This window comes from Trichechus manatus, unplaced genomic scaffold (genome assembly GCF_000243295.1).
Source record: "Trichechus manatus latirostris isolate Lorelei unplaced genomic scaffold, TriManLat1.0 scaffold00134, whole genome shotgun sequence".
In the NCBI taxonomy this organism is placed as follows: Eukaryota; Metazoa; Chordata; class Mammalia; order Sirenia; family Trichechidae; genus Trichechus; species Trichechus manatus.
Genome location: NW_004444070.1, coordinates 5,839,559 through 5,859,133, shown reverse-complemented (window position 1 = coordinate 5,859,133; position 19,575 = coordinate 5,839,559). Strand labels below are relative to the sequence as shown.

Below are 19,575 nucleotides of genomic sequence, written 5' to 3'. Positions count from 1 at the left end.
CTATGAGAAACTAATTATAAGAGTAAAATAATTAACTTTACAATAGGAAAGAATGGAAAAGAATGTTTAATATGAAAACAAAACACTCTTAAACCACATACAAGATGAATCTATTTCACTGTATGTAAAATAATATCAATTAAAACATTAAAAATATAAAACCATCTTTTTTAAGGCTACAACCTGCAGCCTTATTGATAATAGCAAAAGACTTTAAGAAAGGTAAAATTTAACTTGGACTGAGAAAGTAACAAACACTGATGAGGACACCACCACAGTTACAATCAAACTGTCACTTCTCCTATAGGTAAAAAATAGCTCCTGATCCCTTCTTTGAGTTAGTAATTGCTTTCTTACTGAAAAACTTTGCTGTTTGATAGCAGAATTTTGAAAATTTTCTGTTTGAAATTATAGCAGTAAGGAAGAAACACTCCACTGTTGACACGGAGTAGTCTCTCCACTGTGAGTTCTTACATGTGAAGTGAGGTGTGAGGAACAACTAAAGGCTTTCCCGCATTTCTTACATTCCATTCATGAAGTTTCTCTCCACTGTGAGTTCTTGTATGCATAGTGAGGGCTGAAGAATAACTATAGGCTATCCCACATTCCTTATATTCATAAGGTTTCTCTTTACTGTGAGTTCTTTTATGCATAGTGAGGGATGAGGAATAACTAAAGGCTTTCCCACATTCTTTACATTTGTAAGGCCTCACTCCACTGTGAGCTCTTATATGTATAGTGAAGGGTGAGGTACGTCTAAAGACTTTCCCACATATTTTACATTCAAAAGGCACCTCTCCTCTGTGAGTTCGTATATGTCTAGTGAGTTTCGAGGACTGACTAAAGGCTTTCCCACATTTCTGACATTCATAAGGTTTCTCTCCACTATGAGTTCTTTTATGCACAGTGAGGGCTGAGGAATGACTAAAGGCTTTACCACATTCCTTACATTCATAAGGCTTCTCTCCACCGTGAGTTCTTATATGTATAGTGAGGACTGAAGCATGTCTAAAGGCTTTCCCACATTCTTTACATTCGTAAGGTTTCTCTCCACTGTGAGTTCTTTTGTGAGTATTCAGGGCTGAGGACCTTCCAAAGGTTTTCCCACATTCTTTACATTCATACGGTCTCTCTCCACTGTGAGTTCTTACGTGCGCAATGAGTGATGAGGACCGACTGAAAGTTCTCCCACATTCCTTACATTCATAAGGTTTCTCTCCACTGTGAGTTATTACATGTTTTGTGAGGGACGAGTTATGACTAAAGGCTTTCCCACACTGCTTACATTCATAAGGCCTCTCTTCACTGTGAGTTCTTATATGTGAAGTGAGGTGTGAGGAACGACTAAAGGCTTTCCCACATTCCTTACATTCATAAGGCTTCTCTCCACTGTGAGTTCTTATATGTGCAGTGAGGGATGAGGAACAACTAAAGGCTTTGCCACACTCCTTACATTCGTAAGGCCTCTCTCCACTGTGAGTTCTTATATGTTTCATGAGGGATGACTTATGACTAAAAGCTTTCATACATTCCCTACATTCATACAGCTTATCTCTATTATAAAATTTTTTATTTAATATGAGAGATGAAAGACCATAGGTTTTACAACACTCTTTACATTCATGCTTCTGACCTCTCATGTGTGTCCAAAAGGATGAGAAACTACAAAAATCCTTCACACATTTTTGACATTCACAGCGTTTCTCATTAGTGAGTGTTGTCACAGGATTCTTAAGGACTGAGACACAAATGAAGCCTTTTCCACGTACCTGACATTTATGGGGTTTCTTTCCATTAAGAGTTCTCATTGTAGTGGTTAGATGAGACAGAGAACTGCAAGCTTCTCCACATTCCTTATACTGACAAGCATTGCATCCAGTGAAAGATCTGGTATGATGGTTACATGCTGAGTGATCCATAAAGGCTTTTCCACACTCACGGCATTCAAGTGGATTTCTTTTCAGCCCAGTAAGATTTGGAATCCAGCTGAAGGCTTTCCCACACTGACTGCCTTCACTTTCACAGAGGTTCTCTTTTGTATGACTTCTGTTAAAAATAGGGAACATACTGTTGGAAATAAATTTCTTCCCTTTTCACCATCATTAACTACACTGAACATATGTGGTTTTTGCACTCACTTATGTTTCATAGTATAAAGCATCTAGCAGAAATACTACTATTACTGTCGCTGTTTTTCTAAAATACGAAGTTTTCTGATAATTGTGTCCAAACGAAAGATGGCAGCCAACAGCATGGATCCAGAAAGTTTCAGGAGGCTGAAGAAGGAGATTAGATTACTGGCAAGACTGTGGAGAAATACACACATTCAAAGTGGCATGGATGGCCGCAACCGCTGAGCAGGGCACCGCTGATTGTTTCCTACTCAGGTCAAAATCTGACAGACAACAGATTTCATTGCTATGCAACTCATGTGCTGCCCTCATTATGCTGGCAATAACTGAATCGTTACAAATCAGAGGGAAGCGCTAATATTCATACATAAATATACGTATGTATATTTTTATACCATCACACTTTAGAACTTTCTGTGAGACACTTTTTTTTCTCTTATTTGAAAGTTAGCAATCACTGAATCTTTACAATCTGGTTGAAAACCTTAACATATATATAGAAATATAAACGTATTATATTTTAACGTCATGATATTTTAGGACTTCCTCCTGAGGCACTGTTTTCTCGTGTGAATGACGCTTACCTCAAATATCTCCCCTGGTTTTTATACTGATCTTTATTGCCATGCGATTCGGAGATTTCAACTAACATGGAGGACCAGGTATTATTCTTCATAAGTTGCATCATTGTAGGTTCAGTGGATAACCTTTCTCCATCATTAAGGGTTCCAGAGACTGACTCAATAATTCAAGTTGAGATTCACAGTATGAAATAAAAAGGAAAGGAATAGTTAGGGGGGAAAAACTGTTGTGAACAAAGAGAGACTTAGCCATATTTTGCAGTTTTAGCACTTTGGCAATGGTTAAAAAGCAATTTAGTAGGAAATACTTCCATGAGGATTGTCACGGATTGAACTGTGTCTCCAAAAAATTCGTATCAACTCTGCTAGGCCATGATTCCAGTACTGCGTGGTTATTCTTCATTTTGTGATCTGATATAATGATGTGTTGTAAATCCTACTCTCTAGGACTGTGGTTATGGTCCCATTAGGGAGTGAGCTGTCCGTTATGTTAATGAAGTATGATTAGGTTATGTTAATGATTAGGATAAATGCACCACCTCTACTTGAATCAAATTTTTTCTTACAAGTGATAAAAGGGGAGATAAGAAAGTGGTGGGGGGGTGGTTCTGACTACCACCAAGAAAGATGAGGTCCTGAGAAAAACCTATACCCGGGGGAAGATAGATACCAAAACACATGGAGATCTCCGAGTAATGCCAGGCCCACGGATGTTGAAATAAGACATGTATCTTCTCCCAGAGCTGACAGTGAGAGAAAGTCTTCCTCTAGAGCTGGTGCCTGAATTCAGACTTCTACCCTCCTAAACTGGGAAAGGATAATTTTCTCTTCCTAATGCCACTGACTTGAGTATTTCTGTTATAGCAGCACTAGATAACTAAGACAAAGATTGAGAGTGACGGTGACATAAATAGGTGTAATCAGAGTTAATCGGAAAGATATTGGATACCATACACTTGGAACATTAAAAGAGGAAAAGGGTCTCCATGACCACAGGTGTGAGAAGATTGCAAAACTCAGAAAAGTGAGCTCAGGTATCTGGGAAGTTGTGTCCTCAACCCAAAAGAGACATCTTCTGGCTGACTGATTCAAATGTAATTGCCTCCATACAGGGCTGGTTCTTCCAAAATTTCTTGCTTTTCTGGTGTTTCCCAACACTGTGTCCCAGGGTGAGTCCTATCTCTACTGTCCTCAGATCTTTCCCTTGCTTCTTGGGGAAAACAAATGGGTATAACTGACACGGTGCTCATGAAGAAATGCACAGGAGGGAAGACAGTGAAGGACAAGAAACATTTCCTTCACACTTGAGCAAATACTTTACTCTTCAGGGTCTCTGAAGATGGACACACGTGAGTTTATTTGCAGCAAAATAATCATGACAAACTTGTAATAAATACAGTAAAACTCTCTAAAAGTTCTCAAACCACATGTTTCTCAGCACCCGATAGTGACCCCTCAAGCCAATGCTTACATTTACAACACTTAAGGAGCCTCAAGGCTTTTAATCACAAGAAAAGTGAAAACTCACTTTAACATAGTTTTATCTTCGTAGAGAAGCCAGGATCTGTGAGTTTCACGACCAAGGGATCATGATTATTTTATTTAACAATTTATTCCCATTCCTCAATCCAAATACTGGAGCAAACTCAAACATTAAAATATTTTTGTTCACTAAAAGAATTTAAAAAAAAAATGATGCCCTTCTCACCTATTGAGTCCAGGTTTCTGAAGGTTTCCATCATCACATCTCTGTAGAGTTTCCTCTGAGGAAGATCCAGCAAAGCCCACTCTTCCTGGCTAAACACCACGGCCACATCCTCAACGACCACTGAGTCCTAAAACATCCCACACATTCTGGATCAGCAAGGTACCATGTACTCCAGTGTGTACAAGAAAAAAGGGTGAGACTAACAGTCTTGGGGAACTGAGAATTCAAAGAGATTTGACACAACATTCTGTCTTCTCCCAAGGTCTACTCTAGAGTATAGTCATCAGCCTCATCCCTTCACTAACTACATTCACTTCTTTACTATTGAATCCTGTCCCACAAACTTCCAACACAATGAAATCCATCTCTCCACAGTTGACTATGACCAATTACAATCTTATTCTTCTCTCTTTATGGTCTAAAACAGTTAGAAAACATAGTAGAAAGTGGAGACATACTCTCATTTAAACCATCACTTTCTTGTGAACAATTACACCTTCTTCCATAAGACACAGCAGAACACTCAAAAAAACATAAAGCACAGGGTGAAGGCAGGGTGAGTTATCAACAACTGGGAAACACTGCAGAATGGTAGTTTTTCCTTTTGCTCCTCACAGCCATGGGAGGACCAAGGGCCTGCACAAACTAGGAACCTAAAGCCCTGAGCTAGTTACATTTTCTTGGTCTCCAGGCGATCAGGAGATGACAAGTCCAACTGCTAAAAAAAGAACATTCTTTTGAAGAATTATGAATTTTTACATGTTAACTATTTTTCAAAACCTTAGTTGTTCTGCTATACTCTCTGTCCCTTTCAGACACAGGCAAAGATAATAAAAGTTAAAAAGAGCTCAAGTGAGACAGGAAATATGAGAATTCAGATCTCCCTAAAGTTCTCAAATTTCAAGACCCCATGCAACTGTACACCAATCATATTAGTGACTGCCCCTTCAATAAACATAAACTCATGCCCTCAAAGAAAGTCTAATGTTATAAGCCAACAAAGAGTATTACCTCTGCAGAAACAAGAATAGTATGCCCTTGCGTTTACTGATTTAGAAAAGACTATGATTGACATTTTTAATACTGCAGAATATGAAAAACATAATCAATGTAACCAAGTTATACGTGTAAACATTGTTCAACTGGCAACTGATTTGTTATATACAATTTTTACCACAAAAAATTAATTTTGTCAGTAAGTTGAAATGTAGGAAGTTTCCCTGCTAATTTCCATGAAATCTATGACACAGAGACTTACACACCAGACCTCCAGAGGCTCCACTCCGAATTTTGTCACATTTACAGCCCCTGGAAGGCACATAGCCATGACTACCTGAATCCTGACCACTGGAATCCCTTCATCTGTAAGAGTGACCTCTATGCAATAGCACCAATCCACCAGCTGCCTCGTGTAGTAAGGAAAGAAAAGGCTGGTAAATGCATATGTACCGTCAAGTAGCGATACTTTCCACAGAAAATGCAGCACATTAAGAGAATAAGCAGCAAGTAACACAAGTATATTTATCTTTCGTAAGTTAGCACAGTGAGAAAAATAATCATTTTAGAAAACATTAACTAGTGAAACCTGGCTTCGTGAGGGAAAAAAAGATCACACTTTCAAATCTAAAAACTTGGAAGCAGACTAGGATGATTTTGAAAATCACATGCTCATTGACGTCAACAAATCTCAACGTAGAGGCACAGGAGTCAAGCATCTCCATTAACCTTCATGCCCAGAAAAGGCAAGAAAAATAAGTCTAAATTATAGGGCACTTCGCCAAAGTAAAATGGCTGATCCAAGGTCTGCTCTGAAAACCAACTGATAAAATCCATCAAATCAACATACTAAACAAGATAAATCAATAAAAATGTCAATACCATCAGAGAAAGCAGTTGACAAAATCCAACACCCATTCGGAATAAAAGTTCTCAGCAAACTAGGACAAGAAAGAAATGTCCTCAACTTGAGAAAGAACATCTACAATAAAATAACACTTAATATCCTAATTATGGGCAAAAAACTAGATGCTTTCCTTCTAAGGTGAGAACAAGGCAAGGATGCTCCCACTCACCACTCCCATTCAACGTTGTACTAGAAGTCCTAAGTAATGCAATAAAACAAGGAAAGAAAAGTATACAGACTGTTAAGGACAAAATAACCTGTTTTTGTATGCAGATGAAATGTTTGTCTAGGTACGAGTTCCCAAAAAATCAAGAATAACACTCATGAAACTAATACTCGATCATAAAGTTGCAGGACAAATGCTTAACATACAAAAGTCAATTGCTTTTCTATATGCCAGTAAGGAAGTACAATTTGAAACTAAAAACACAATACTATCCGCATTGCTAACACAAAAATGAAGTAACTTAAATCTAACAATATATGCAAAACATATATATGATAAAAACTACAAAACTCTGATGAAAGGATTCAAAGGTTTAAATAAAAGGAGAGCTATTTCACGTTCCCACCACTCGTCTGTCAGTTTCTCATATGGTAGTGGCTAGCCTGTTGCTGTGATGCTGGAAACTATGCCACCAGTATTTCAAATACCACCAGAGTCACCCATGGCGGACAGGTTTCAGCAGAGCTTCCACATTAAGACAGACTAGGAAAAAGGACCTGGCGGTCTATTTCGGAAAAAAATAGAAAAATCATTATGAAAAGCAGCAGAACATTGTCTCATATGATGCTGGAGGAAGAGCCACCAGTTTGGAAGGCATTCAAAATACGACTGGGAAAGAGCTGCCTCCTTAAAGTAGTTGTTGTTGTTGCTAGGTGCCGTGGAGTTGGATTTGACTCATAGTGACCCTATGTACAACAGAATGAAACACTGCCCGGTCCTGTGCCATCCTCACAATCGTTATGCTTGAGCCCACTGTTGCAGCCACTGTGTCAATCCACCTTGTTGAGGGTCTTCCTTTTTTTGCTGACCCTTTACTTTACCAAGCACGATGTCCTTCTCCAGGGACTGATCCCTCCTGATAACATGTCCAAAGTATGTGAAACGTAGTGTTGCCACCCTTACTTGTAAGAGCATTCTGGTTGTACTTCTTCCAAGACAAATTTGTTTGTTCTTTTGGTATATCCAATATTCTTTGCCAACACCATAATTCAAAGGCATCAATTCTTCAGTCTTCCTTATTCATTGCCCAGCTTTCACATCCATACAAGGGAAGTGAAAATACTACGGCTTGAGTCAGGTGCACCTTCAAGGTGATGTCTTTGCTTTTTAACACTTTAAAGAGGTATTTTGCAGATTTGCCCAATACAGTGTGTTTGATTTCTTGACTGCTGCTTCCATAGGTGTTAACTGTGGATCCAAGTAAAATGAAATTCTTGACAATGTCTATCTTTTCTCTATTTATGATGATATTGCTTACGGGTCCAGTTGCATTTTTGTTTTCTTTATGTTGAGGTGTAATCCATACTGAAGCAAAGTAGAGTCAACCTTACGAAGCAGATGGAGTCAAGCTTTCAGGACCTGATGTGGCATGACTCAAAATGAGAAAAAACAGCTGCAAACATCCATTAGTAATCAGAACGTGGAATGTATGAAGTGTGAATCTAGGAAAATTGCAAGTCGTTAAAAATGAAATGGAATGCATAAAGATCAATTACCTAGGCATCAGCGAGTTAAAGTGGTCTGGTAATGGCCATTTTGAATCGGATAATCAAATGGTGTACTATGCCAGGAATGACAAATTGAAGAGGAAAGGCGACACATTCACCATCAAAATGAACATTTCAAGATCTATTCTGAAGTACAACGCTGTCAGTGACAGTATAACATAAATATGCACACAAGTAAAATCAGTTAAGGCAGTTCTTCAAACAAAACAAGAGGATACTGCATGATTTAAAATAAAGAAAGGTGTGCATCAAGGTTGTACCCTTTCACCATACTTAAATCACTGCGGTATGCTGAGCAAATAATCGAGAAGCTGGACTACATGAAAAAGAATGTGGCATCACGATTGGGGGAAGATTCACTAACAACCTACAATATGCACATAATGTAACCTTGCTTGCTGAAAGCAAAGGAGACTAGAAGCACTTACTGATGAAGATCAAAGACTACAGCCTTCAATATGGATTACACCTCAACATAAAGAAAACAAAAATTCTCACAACGGGACCAATAATCAACATCATCATAAACAAAGAAGATATTAAAGTTGTCAAGGATTTCATTTTACTTGGATCCACAATCAATACCCATGGAAGCAGCCATCAAGAAATCAAACAACGTATTGCATTGGATAAATATGCTGCGAAAGACCTCTTTCAAGTGTTGAAAAGCAAAGATGTCACTTTGAGGACGAAGTTGCGACTGACCCAAGCCATGGAATTTTTCAATCCCCTTATACGCAAGCAAAAGGTGGGCAATGAACAAGGAAGACTGAAAAAGAACTCATGCCTTTGAATTATGGTGCTGTCGAAGGATACTGAATATATCATGGACTGCCAGAAGAATGAATAAATCTGTCTGGAAAGAAGTACAGCCAGAATGCTCCTTAGAAGGAGATTGAGACTTCATCTCACATACTTCGGACATGTATCAGGTGGGACTGGGCCTAGGAGAAGGAATTATGCTTGGTAAAGTAGTGAGTCAGCGAAAGAGAGGAAGACCCTCAAGGAGACAGACACAGTAGCTGCTACGATGGGCTCAATCATAACTATGAAGGTGAAGATGGCGCCGGACCAGCAGCACTTTGTTCTGTTGTATTTAGGGGCACTATGAGTCGCAACTGACTTGAAGCATCTAACAACAAAGATGTTCCAGGTTTATGCATGGGAAAACTCAATATTGTTAAGATACGAGTTCTTCCCAAAGTGATCTATACATTCAATGCAATCCCAAAGTCCCAAAAAATTATTTCGTGACTATCGACAAACGTTTTCTAACATTTACATGAAAAGAGCAAAGGCTCAGAACAGTAAACACAATACCGAAGAACAAATTTGGAAAAGTGACACTAACCACTTTAAGAATAACTCTGAAGCTACAGTAATCAATACAGTGTGGCACTGGCAAAAGAATAAACAGATCAATGGAACAGAAGGCATAACCCAGAAGTAGACATAAATAGAATCATCTGATCTTTGAGTAAGGACTAAAGACAAATCAATGGAAAAAAGACAGACTTTTCAATAAATGGTGCTGGAACACCTGTACATCCTCTAGCAAAAAAGGGAATCTAGACAAAGATCTTACAGCTTTTACAAACATTAACTCAGAATGGATCAAAACTCTAAATGTGAATGCAAAACTATAGAACTCGAAGAAGGCAACATAGGAGAAAACCTAGGTGACCTTGGGTTTGGTAATGATTTTTTAAAATATAATATTAAGGCACGATTCATGACAAAAATAAGTGAACAAGCTGGACTTTGTTAAAATTAAAAACTTTATGACCACTCCTATTTAACATTGTGCTGGAAGTCCTAGCTAGAGCAGTAAGGCAAAAAAAAAAAGAAATAAACGGCATCCAAATTGGTAATGAAGAAGTAAAACTGTCCCTATTTGCAGATGATGTGATACCATACGCAGAAAACGCAAATGACTCCACGAGAAAACTACTAGAATAGAAAGATTCAGCAGTGTAGCAAGATACAAGTATACAAAAATCAGTCAGATTCCTATACATCAATAAAAAGGAAATCATGAAAACAATATCATTTATAATAACCTCTAAAAAAAAAAATACTCAGGACTAAATCTAACTAGAGATGTAAAAAACCTATACAAAAAAAACTACAAATCACTACTTCAAGAAACCAAAAGAGATCTACATAAATGGAAAAACATACCATGCTCATGGATAGGTAGATTCAACATCGTGAAAATGACAATTCTACCCAAAGAAATTTATAAATACAACGCAATCTCGATCCAAATACCAACAACATTCTTCAAAGAGATGGAAAAAAACTAATCATTAACCTTATATGTAAACAGAAGCAGCCCCGGATGAATAAAGCACTATTGAAAAAGAAAAACTAGGAAGACTTGCACTACCTGATCTCAGAATCTACCATACAGCTACGGTAGTCAAAACAGCCTGGTACTGGTAAAATGACAGATACATTGACCAATGGAACAGAACTGAGAACCCAGACGTAAATCCATCCACCTATGGTCACCCTGATCTTCCACAAGGGCCCAAAGTCCATCAAATGGGGAAAAGACAGTCTTTTTAACAAATGGTGCTGGCAAAACTGGATATCCATCTACAAAAAAATGAAACAGAACCCATACCTCACACCATACACAAAAACTAATTCAAAATCAAAGACCTAAATATAAAGCCGAAACCTATAAAGATTCTAGAACAAAAAAACAGGATCAATGCTAGAGACCCTAATACATGACATTAACAGGATACAAACCATAACTAACAACACACAAACTCCAGAAGATAAGCTAGATAACTGGGGTCTTCTAAAAATTAAACACGCTCATCCAAAGACTTCACCAAAAGAGTAAAAAGAGAACCTACAGACTGGGAAAAAAATTTTGACTATGAAAAATCCAACGAAGGTCTAATCTCTCAAATCTACAGGAAAATCCAACACCTCTAAAACAAAAAGACAAATAATCCAATTAAACAACGGATAAAGGAAATGAACAGACACTTCACCAAAGAAGACGTTCAAACGGCTAACAGACACATGAGGAAATGCTCGCATCACTAGCCATTACAGAAAGAAAAAAAAACCTGTTGCCGTCAAGTCAATTCCGACTCATAGTGACCCTACAGGAGAGAGCAGAACTTCCCCATAGGGTTTCCAAGGAGCGCCTGATGGATTCGAAGTGCCGACCTTCTGGTTAGCAGCCGTAGCTCTTAACCACTACACCACCAGAGTTTCCCAGTAGCCATTAGAGAAATGCAAATCAAAACTACAACGAGATACCATCTCACCTTGGCATTACTGGCACGAATCAGAAAATAACAAATGTTGGAGAAGCTGTGGGGAGACTGGAACGCCTTATGCACTGCTGCTGGGAATGCAAAATGGCACAACCATTTTGGAAAACGATATGGCGCTCCCTTAGAAAGTTAGAAATAGAAATACCGAATAATCCAGTAATCTCACTCCTAGGAATATATTCTAGAAAAATAAGAGTCGCCACACGAATAGACTTATGCACATCCACGTTCACTGCAGCATTGTTCACAATAGCAAAAAGATGGAAACCACCTAGATGTCCATCAACAGATAAATGGATAAACAAACTATGGTACACAGGCACAATGAAGTACTAGGCAACGATAAAGAACAATGATGACTCTGCGAAGCATCTCACGACAGATGAATCTGGAGAGCATTATGCTGAGTGAAATAAGTCAATCACAAAAGGACAAATATTGTATGAGACCACTACTATAAAAATTCATGAAAAGGTTTACCCACAAGAAGAAACAATCTCTGAGGGTTACAAAGGAGGGGAGGGGTGGGGATGGAAAAACACTACATAAACAACAGATAAACGGTAACTTTGGTGAAAGGTAAGACAGTACACAATACTGGGGAAGCCAACACAACTTGTACAAGGCAAGGTCATGGAAGCTCCATACACACATCCAAACTCCCTGAGGGACTGAATTGCTGGGGTGAGGACAGTGGGGACCATGGTATCAGAGAAAATCTAGCTTAATTGTGATAACATAGTTTATAGACAAGATGTTCTACACTCTGTGAGTAGTGTCTGGGGTCTTAAAAGCCTGTGAGGGGCCATCTAAGATACTCCACTGGTCTCACCCCTTTGGGAGCAGGGAGAATGAAAAAAACTAGATACAAGGTGTCTTGCTCATCTAATGCTGCTATAACAGAAATACCACAAGTGGATGGCTGTAACAAAGAGAAATTTATTTTCTCACAGTCTAGTAAGCTAGAAGTCCAAATTCAGGGCATTAGCTCCAGGGGAAGGCTTTCTCTCTCTGTCAGCTCTGGAGGAAGGTCCTTCTCATCAATCTCCTCCAGACTAGGAGCTTCTCTGCACAGGAACCCCAGGTCCAAAGGATGCAATCTGCTCCCGGCACTGCTTTATTGGTGGTACGAGGTCCCTAACTCCCTGCTTGCTTCCCTTTCCTTTTATCTCTTGTGGATAAAAGGTGGTACAGGCCTCACCCCAGGGAAACTCCCTTTACACCAGATCAGGGATGTGACCTTAGTAAGGGTGTTACAATCCCACCCTTATCTTCTTTAACATAAAATTACAATCACAAAATGGAAGACAACCACACAATACTGGGAATCATAGCCTAATCAAGTTGACACACATTTTGGGAGCACCCAATTCAAACAATGACACTAGGTATAGATTAGTCCAAAGGACTAATGGACCGCAACTACCACACCCTCCACCTGAGTCCAGTACAACCAGATGGTGCCAAGTTACCACTACTGACTGCTCTGACAGAGACCACAATAGAGGGTCCCAGAGAGAGCTGGTAGAAGTGTAGAAAAAAATTCTAAGTCACAAAAAAAGACCAGACTTACTGGTCTGACAGAGACTGGAGAAATCCCAAGAGTATGGCCCCCGGACACCCTGTTAGCTCAGTAATGAAGTCACTCCCAAAGTTCACTCTTCATCCAAAGATTAGATAGGCTCATAAAACAAAACAAGGTTAAAGGGGCACACCAGCTCAGAGGCAAGGACTAGAAGGCAGGAGGGGACAGGAAAGGTGGCAATAGGGAACCCAAGGTCGAGAAGGGAGAGTACTGACATGTCGTGGAGTTGTTAACCAGTGTCATAAAACAGTATGTGTACTAACTTTTTAATAAGAAGCTAGTATGATCTGTGAACCTTCATCTAAAATACAATTTAAAAAAACAAAAAATAAATACAATAAACAACTTCTGCTAATGCTTTGTTAGGAGTCTTTAAGGCGCTGCTCAAAATTAAGCAAGGTTTAGAGAAAGTTTTACATCAGATGAAATAGGCATTCCTCTGTGTTTGAGAAGTTTATATCCATTAAATTGAAAAATTCACAATAGAAACACACCAAATGATCTAGAAATTTACTCCTGTGGAAACTGTAAACTCAAGAAGTTAAACACATACATCTCATATGTTGAGCTTCTCTAGCAAAACAGAACAGTTTAATTTTAGATTCTAATTCAAGACTACAGAAAAGACAACAATTATAGGATTACATACCAGCTCTAGGCATAGGTGGGAGGACAAGGACCTACACTGAGAAGTCATGCTTTCTACACACCTGAAAACCTCAAGGCAAAAGCCTCCTCCACTAGAAGAAAAAAAATGTGTCTGGAGACCCCACACAGGACCCAGCTGGACTCACTGTCCCCAGCTCCATGCCTTTGTGACGTCAGGAAGACACCACCACCCAGGACTCCATGAACAATCAGGGCTTTCCCCTACAAAATCTCCCTCCTTTTCTAACCCATAACACAGTGTGAGGTGGAGCTGTGGTTTTAGAACTGCACAGAAAATGCTCCAGTGCCTGGGGGGAGTCAAGAACACTGCTCAGAGAGATGGGACAAGGATGGCTCTGGAGGGCGGGGCTCAGCCTCCACAGCCAGAGCTGCTCCAACTTCAAGTTCTGGTCAGGAGGCTCTGTCATTCAACACAGAGCACCAAGGCCCAGGGTGGGGACGTTAATGCTCCACGGTGCCAGCTGAGAGTCACATAAGGAAGGTGACCCCAGGCATCCAAATCCTGAAAAGCCACATGTGAACAGAGGAAGGGTCCAGTGACAGTGGAGCAATGCCTCAGTGTGCCTCCCAGGGCTCAGTCCCCTGGCCTCCTCTGCCACCTTTCTTTTTCACTGAGGAACCACAGTCCTGTAGTACACAGCTGCTCCCCCCAGTAATTCACATCCAGCTTCACCCACTTACAGTAAGGAGAACCCAGTTCTCCGCAGAACTCACCATTTCCTTCTCCAGCTTCTGGAAGTCTAAGGGAATGTCGTCTCTGAGCCCATGAAGCCACGTCAGGAAGAGGGACGGGAGTGGGCAGTTTGGAGGCAGATGAATAATGTTTGGTCCACACACCAGAGAGCAGTTGAAACACTTCCTCTTGAATTACAAATACGCATAATGGTTGCTCTAAGTCTCCATCTGCCGGGACTGGACTCGCTCTCCTTGCATCACACCTGAGACCTGAAATGGAAGAAGGACGGGGAGGAAATAGTATTAAGCAGGGAGTGACAGGTCTCTGGCCTCCTCCCAGGCTCAGGGCCATGCTCCACCCTGAGGGCATTTGCACTGAAGGCAGAACAGGCTCCAGCCTCCAGAGCACACGCCTGCATTCTTCATGCAGCTCCAAGGGCCTCTTCTTTCTGCAACAAGGTCACAGATGGAGGAATTTACTTATCCCAGAGCATGAGAAGCAACCAGGCCTGGCCAGGCTGCAAAACTTGAACCTGATTTCCTCCAGGGAGTCAGGGGTCCAACGGTGAAGTTGTGGGTTCACCTGTGTAACTTTGTCCCTTATACATCAACACACTCAATGTTATTTGATATTAATGTGGGTGAATTGTCAGGAAGAACATAGTTTTCAAGTTTTGTCAAAGAACTCATGGTTCATTCATTTTTAATTAATGTGCTGTTTAAACTCTATAGTGCTTCTTAAAATTTTTTTCATTTCATTTACACCACTGCAATATGTGACCAGTAATTTTTCTGTTGCTTTTGCAATTAACATTTCTTTCTTCCACTTGATTTTTTCCCCCTTTGTTCTCAAACCATGATACCACCAGTCCCTAATCTTCTGAAAAATCTGGAAGGATTCACAAACACTTTGTTTATCTTATAATAAATCGATCAACAAATAAATCAGAGAATCATTAAGTTTTCCAAGGTGCTGTCTCCTCCCTCTGTTCCGATTTCTTTCCACCCTGCTGCCGTCCAAGCTGCCTCCTATACTTTCACTCCAGGGTCTCAGTGTCAATGTTCTTGCTCGCTCGCTCTCTCTCTCTCTCTCTCTCTCTCGCATGATCTTTACACCAGTAGCTCTGCTTTAAGCATTATCCTTCCTTTTACTGTTTTGTCTAACAGCACTCTCTAATTTTAATTCATGTCCTCCTTTAGACTTTTTATTTCCAGCATAAACTAGGAGATTGTTCAGTATGTAGAATCTCAAGCCCCACACCTGAATTGCTTAACCAAAACCCACATTTTAAAAAGATGACTGGGTTATCCATAATGACATTCAAGGGTGGAAAGCGTTCACTGATTTTAAGCCTGTAACTCAAGTAATGAGCGCTGTATGAACGGATGCCCTTTGAGCCATCTACATCATTGCACTATCTTCCTGATTCGCAACCAATTTCCATGCCTAGGCCTCCTCAGTCTTCTTAACTTGTTCATAATAAGCCCCTGCCTAATGTCATTCAATCACGGCTGTCATTTCCAAAATCTATTTGCAGGATGGGAACTGCTTCACGCCCATCAGTGGCTGTCCCCTGGCCTTCAAAAAGCCCAGAGTAGTCAGCATGCTTCTGAATGACCTGCTGCCATTGCCTCCTCCAAGACTGCCTCACACGACACCCCCCCCACCCACATGTTGTTTTCTCGGCTTCGGTCACCTCTGACTTCCATCAAGAATAGGTGATACTGGGCTCTCTGTTGCCTCAGGGATTCACACACTCAATTTTCCCAATTGAAATACTCGTACTACCCCGAACCATATAACACGCAATCAACCCTACATAACCATGCATGTAGCCAAATAAAACTGACTTTCCTTTTCAAGTAGTTTAACAGCACTCTCGGGTTAGGTGCGTCTATTACAGTATTAGTCGTCCTTGGTTTTTCCCTATTTATTTAAAACTGTGTCCCGCGCTAGACTATATACCTATGGGCAGACACTCTGTATTTGGTTCTTGTTCTCTCTGGCCTACTACACTGATCACTGCAGACACACACAGATTAACGCCTCTTGTATATGCTCGTGAGTAGTACTGTCCAAGGGAACATTCTGTGAATACGGTTCTGTTTCTGCACAGTCCAATATGGCAGCCACTAGTACCATGAGTCTATTTAGCACTGAACGTATGAATAGTGCTACCAAGGAACTGGACTTTTCCTTTTAATTAATTTTAATTGAAACAGCAACCTCTGGCTGCCAACCAAGCTCTACTGGACTCACCAGAACCCTAAGCGACCAACACAGCAGAAAGGGTGTGAAAGCTGCCATCAGCACAATGCAGAGCTCCAGCTTTTTGTTTGCTGGAAGCCTGTCACGTAGGGAAATAGAACAATGAAAGCAAAGGTAACATTCAACTCAGTCCATCTGTACTTACATGATGAAGGTGAATGTCAGTCTAAACTGGATTTACCTCATGGTGAAAACAGCAATATTTAAACATAGAAATGAGTGGCAGTAACTGAGGGAACAGGAACGGCACTCTGAGGAGGTGACATCTGAAGTGAGACCTGAATTATAAGAATTACTGCATTCCTATGGTTAAAAAGTTTTCCTCTACTCAAAAAAAAACAGCTGGTGCAAAGGCTGAAAGGCAGGGGAAATCTTGATATCTTTGAAAAAGTGTTTTTAAAATGTGCCAGTATCTAACATGGGAGCCCTGGTGGCATAGTGGTTAAGACCTCGGCTGCTAACCAAGAGGTCGGCAGTTCAAATCCACCAGCCACTCTTTGGAAACCCTATGGGGCAGTTCTACTCTATCCTATAGGATTGCTATGAGTCGGAACCAACTCGACAGCACCTAATAACATCTAACATGAGGGTGTTATAAATTTAAGTCAGAGAGCTACTAATAAGCCTGAACACGGAGGATCTTGCTGGCCAACATAAAATATGTGGATCTTATTCTATATGTGACTGGCATTTTACTTGGTTTACACTGTTGAAATACGCCTCTTGCTGCTGGGAGGAGAGTGTACCTTCTTATGACAAAAGAAAAGTAGACGGAAGTTCAGAGGCTGCTTTCATAAGGGAGCTCTCCTCTCAGGGTAGCTTGGACTATTTCCCCTAATCTAGTGAATGGAGATTGATGCTGCTTACTGGTTGGGAAAGCCAGGTGAGAAGTCGATTTGTTCAGGTGAGACTTTAAAAGCTCTGTCTTCGGCATGTTAGGTTTCAGAGCCTTACAGTCCTTAGTGTCCCAGATGGACGATGGGAACAGCTTGGTGTCTAAGTCCACGGGTATCCAAGAGACCGTATCTCAACATGTGGGCTCTCCTCCTGGCCACGAAGAATCCAGCCGTGACCTCTGAAACAGGCTGCATTCCCACTTCTGAAGCTTCAACTAAAGGAAAGGAAAAGCACAGTTCTGGCATGGTTTGGGCCTTTAGAAATATGGAAGTTGATACTGTGGTGTTATCTAAGGGGCAGGAAAATTCAGTAGTTTTGAATCAAAGTTTGCATTTGACACAAAGTGACTACATTAACAGTCACGTCTCCAAGGCGAACTCCAGATCAAAAATGGAGTACTTTTATGATATGTATCTCTAGGGAAGCAGAAGGAAAAATAAAAAGCACCACATTTTTCTACCGATGTTGAGGTTAGAAGCGGTGTTTAATGATCACTTTCACTCTGTGCAATTTTGACCTTTATGATACATGCAATATTTTTACGATTTTAAAAAATAAGGACACTTATTTCCTCCGCACACTATTTTTCAACAATGGATTCTTAGATATGATATCAAAAGCACGAGCAATAGAAAACAAAACAAATTAAAAATCTTGCACGCCAAAGGGCTCTGTCAACAAAGAGCCAACCTACAGAACGGGAGAAAATACAGTGGAACCTGTGAGAGCCAGTGCTCAAAGTGTAGTGTTTGTGTGTGTGAGCACTTGTGTAAGCGCGTGTTTCAGTGTGTGCCCCTTAGGGTCGGTGGCAGACGAGGTGGCAGAGTCTGGCGGAGACTGGATTGTAAAGAAAAAGAAAAGAGAACAAAGGGGCGCGGGGGCGGCGGACGGGAGGCGGGGGCAGGGCACGGAGACGCAGGCGAGCGACCCCGGCGCCCGTGAGGCCCGGGACCCTGCATTTCTCACGCGCTCCCTGTGCCGCTGACGCTGCTGCCCCGAGAAGCACGCGTGTGCGCGGCGAGGGTCCCCACGACCTCACCTGTGAACGCACCGAGAGAGCCCAGAGGAGTCAGCAGGACGCGGCCAGGCGGCGGCGGCTCCCCGGCTACAGGGAGTCCCGAGGCTCTGGGAGACCAGGAGTGCGCGGGGAGCGGGCGCAGCGCCCTCAGACCCGGGACAGGAGCTCCGGGTCACCCGCTAGCGGAGCAGCCCCACCGGCGACAGGGCCACACCGACCTCACATCGGACCATGAAGGCACCGACCACAGCTGCCGACCCAGGACGCACACTTCTGCTTCCGGGGACGCTCGGTGCACAGCGGTGGGCTTCCGTGAGGGAACCGAGAGCGCGCCAACTTGGGACCGTGGGGATCAGTGGTTCCCACAAGTGTTTGGAATCCGGCCCAAGGTTTTCCTTTATAGAGAAACGCCTGAGATTTCTTAAATGCGTATACGAGCTGACACGCGAATTTTGGTCATCAAAGATACCCTTGAGGAGCAGAGAAAGTTGGTGTTTGCAAAAATAGAAAAATTTTTACCATGTTCTTTAGAGAAATGATTTCTTTGCTCCTCATAAATATTTCTCCATCTATAGAACTGGTGAAGTCTCTAGTTTAGCTTCCGTTTCATGGATTGTCATCTCCTGCATATCAGGGATCTTTCCCTAGGGGCAGGGTACAGACTGTGCACACCCAGTCTGACCTCTCCAAGGGCTCTGGGCCCTGGAGAGCAGAGTATTCCAAGATGAGAGGCAAGGAAGTACCAGTCGTTCTGAAGGCCAGTAGGTAAAATGTGAAGTACCTTTGAAAATGACATTTATAAAGTGTTTACTTTCGTCTCACACACATGTAATAAAGTGGTGTGTACTAAAGTGTACAACCCCAATGAGTTTTTACATCTGGATATTGACTCATATAACCTCTGAGATCAAATTAGGGAAATTTTCCAGGACAGAAGAAGATTCCCTCCTGCCCTTTTGCCAGTTGATGTTCATCCTAGGAGTCACCACTGTTCTGTTATTGCCTAAGATTTGCCCATTTTTGGAATTCCCACAATAGGATTCATAGTGTATGAAGTAAATCTGAGTTCATCTAGTCAACATAATGTCTGTCAGATTTATCT

General features: G+C 41.2%; 1 protein-coding gene across 1 annotated transcript; it reads right to left on the bottom strand.

Moving 5' to 3' along the window:
- Positions 1-297: 297 nt before the first annotated feature.
- LOC111822147 (zinc finger protein 883-like) lies at positions 298-14,450 on the bottom strand. The gene is given in 5 exon segments (XM_023739452.1): positions 298-531; positions 534-2,046; positions 2,717-2,867; positions 4,422-4,548; positions 14,329-14,450. Coding segments are annotated over 5 exon segments (1,917 nt in total). The 5' UTR covers positions 14,332-14,450; the 3' UTR covers positions 298-408.
- Positions 14,451-19,575: the final 5,125 nt, after the last annotated feature.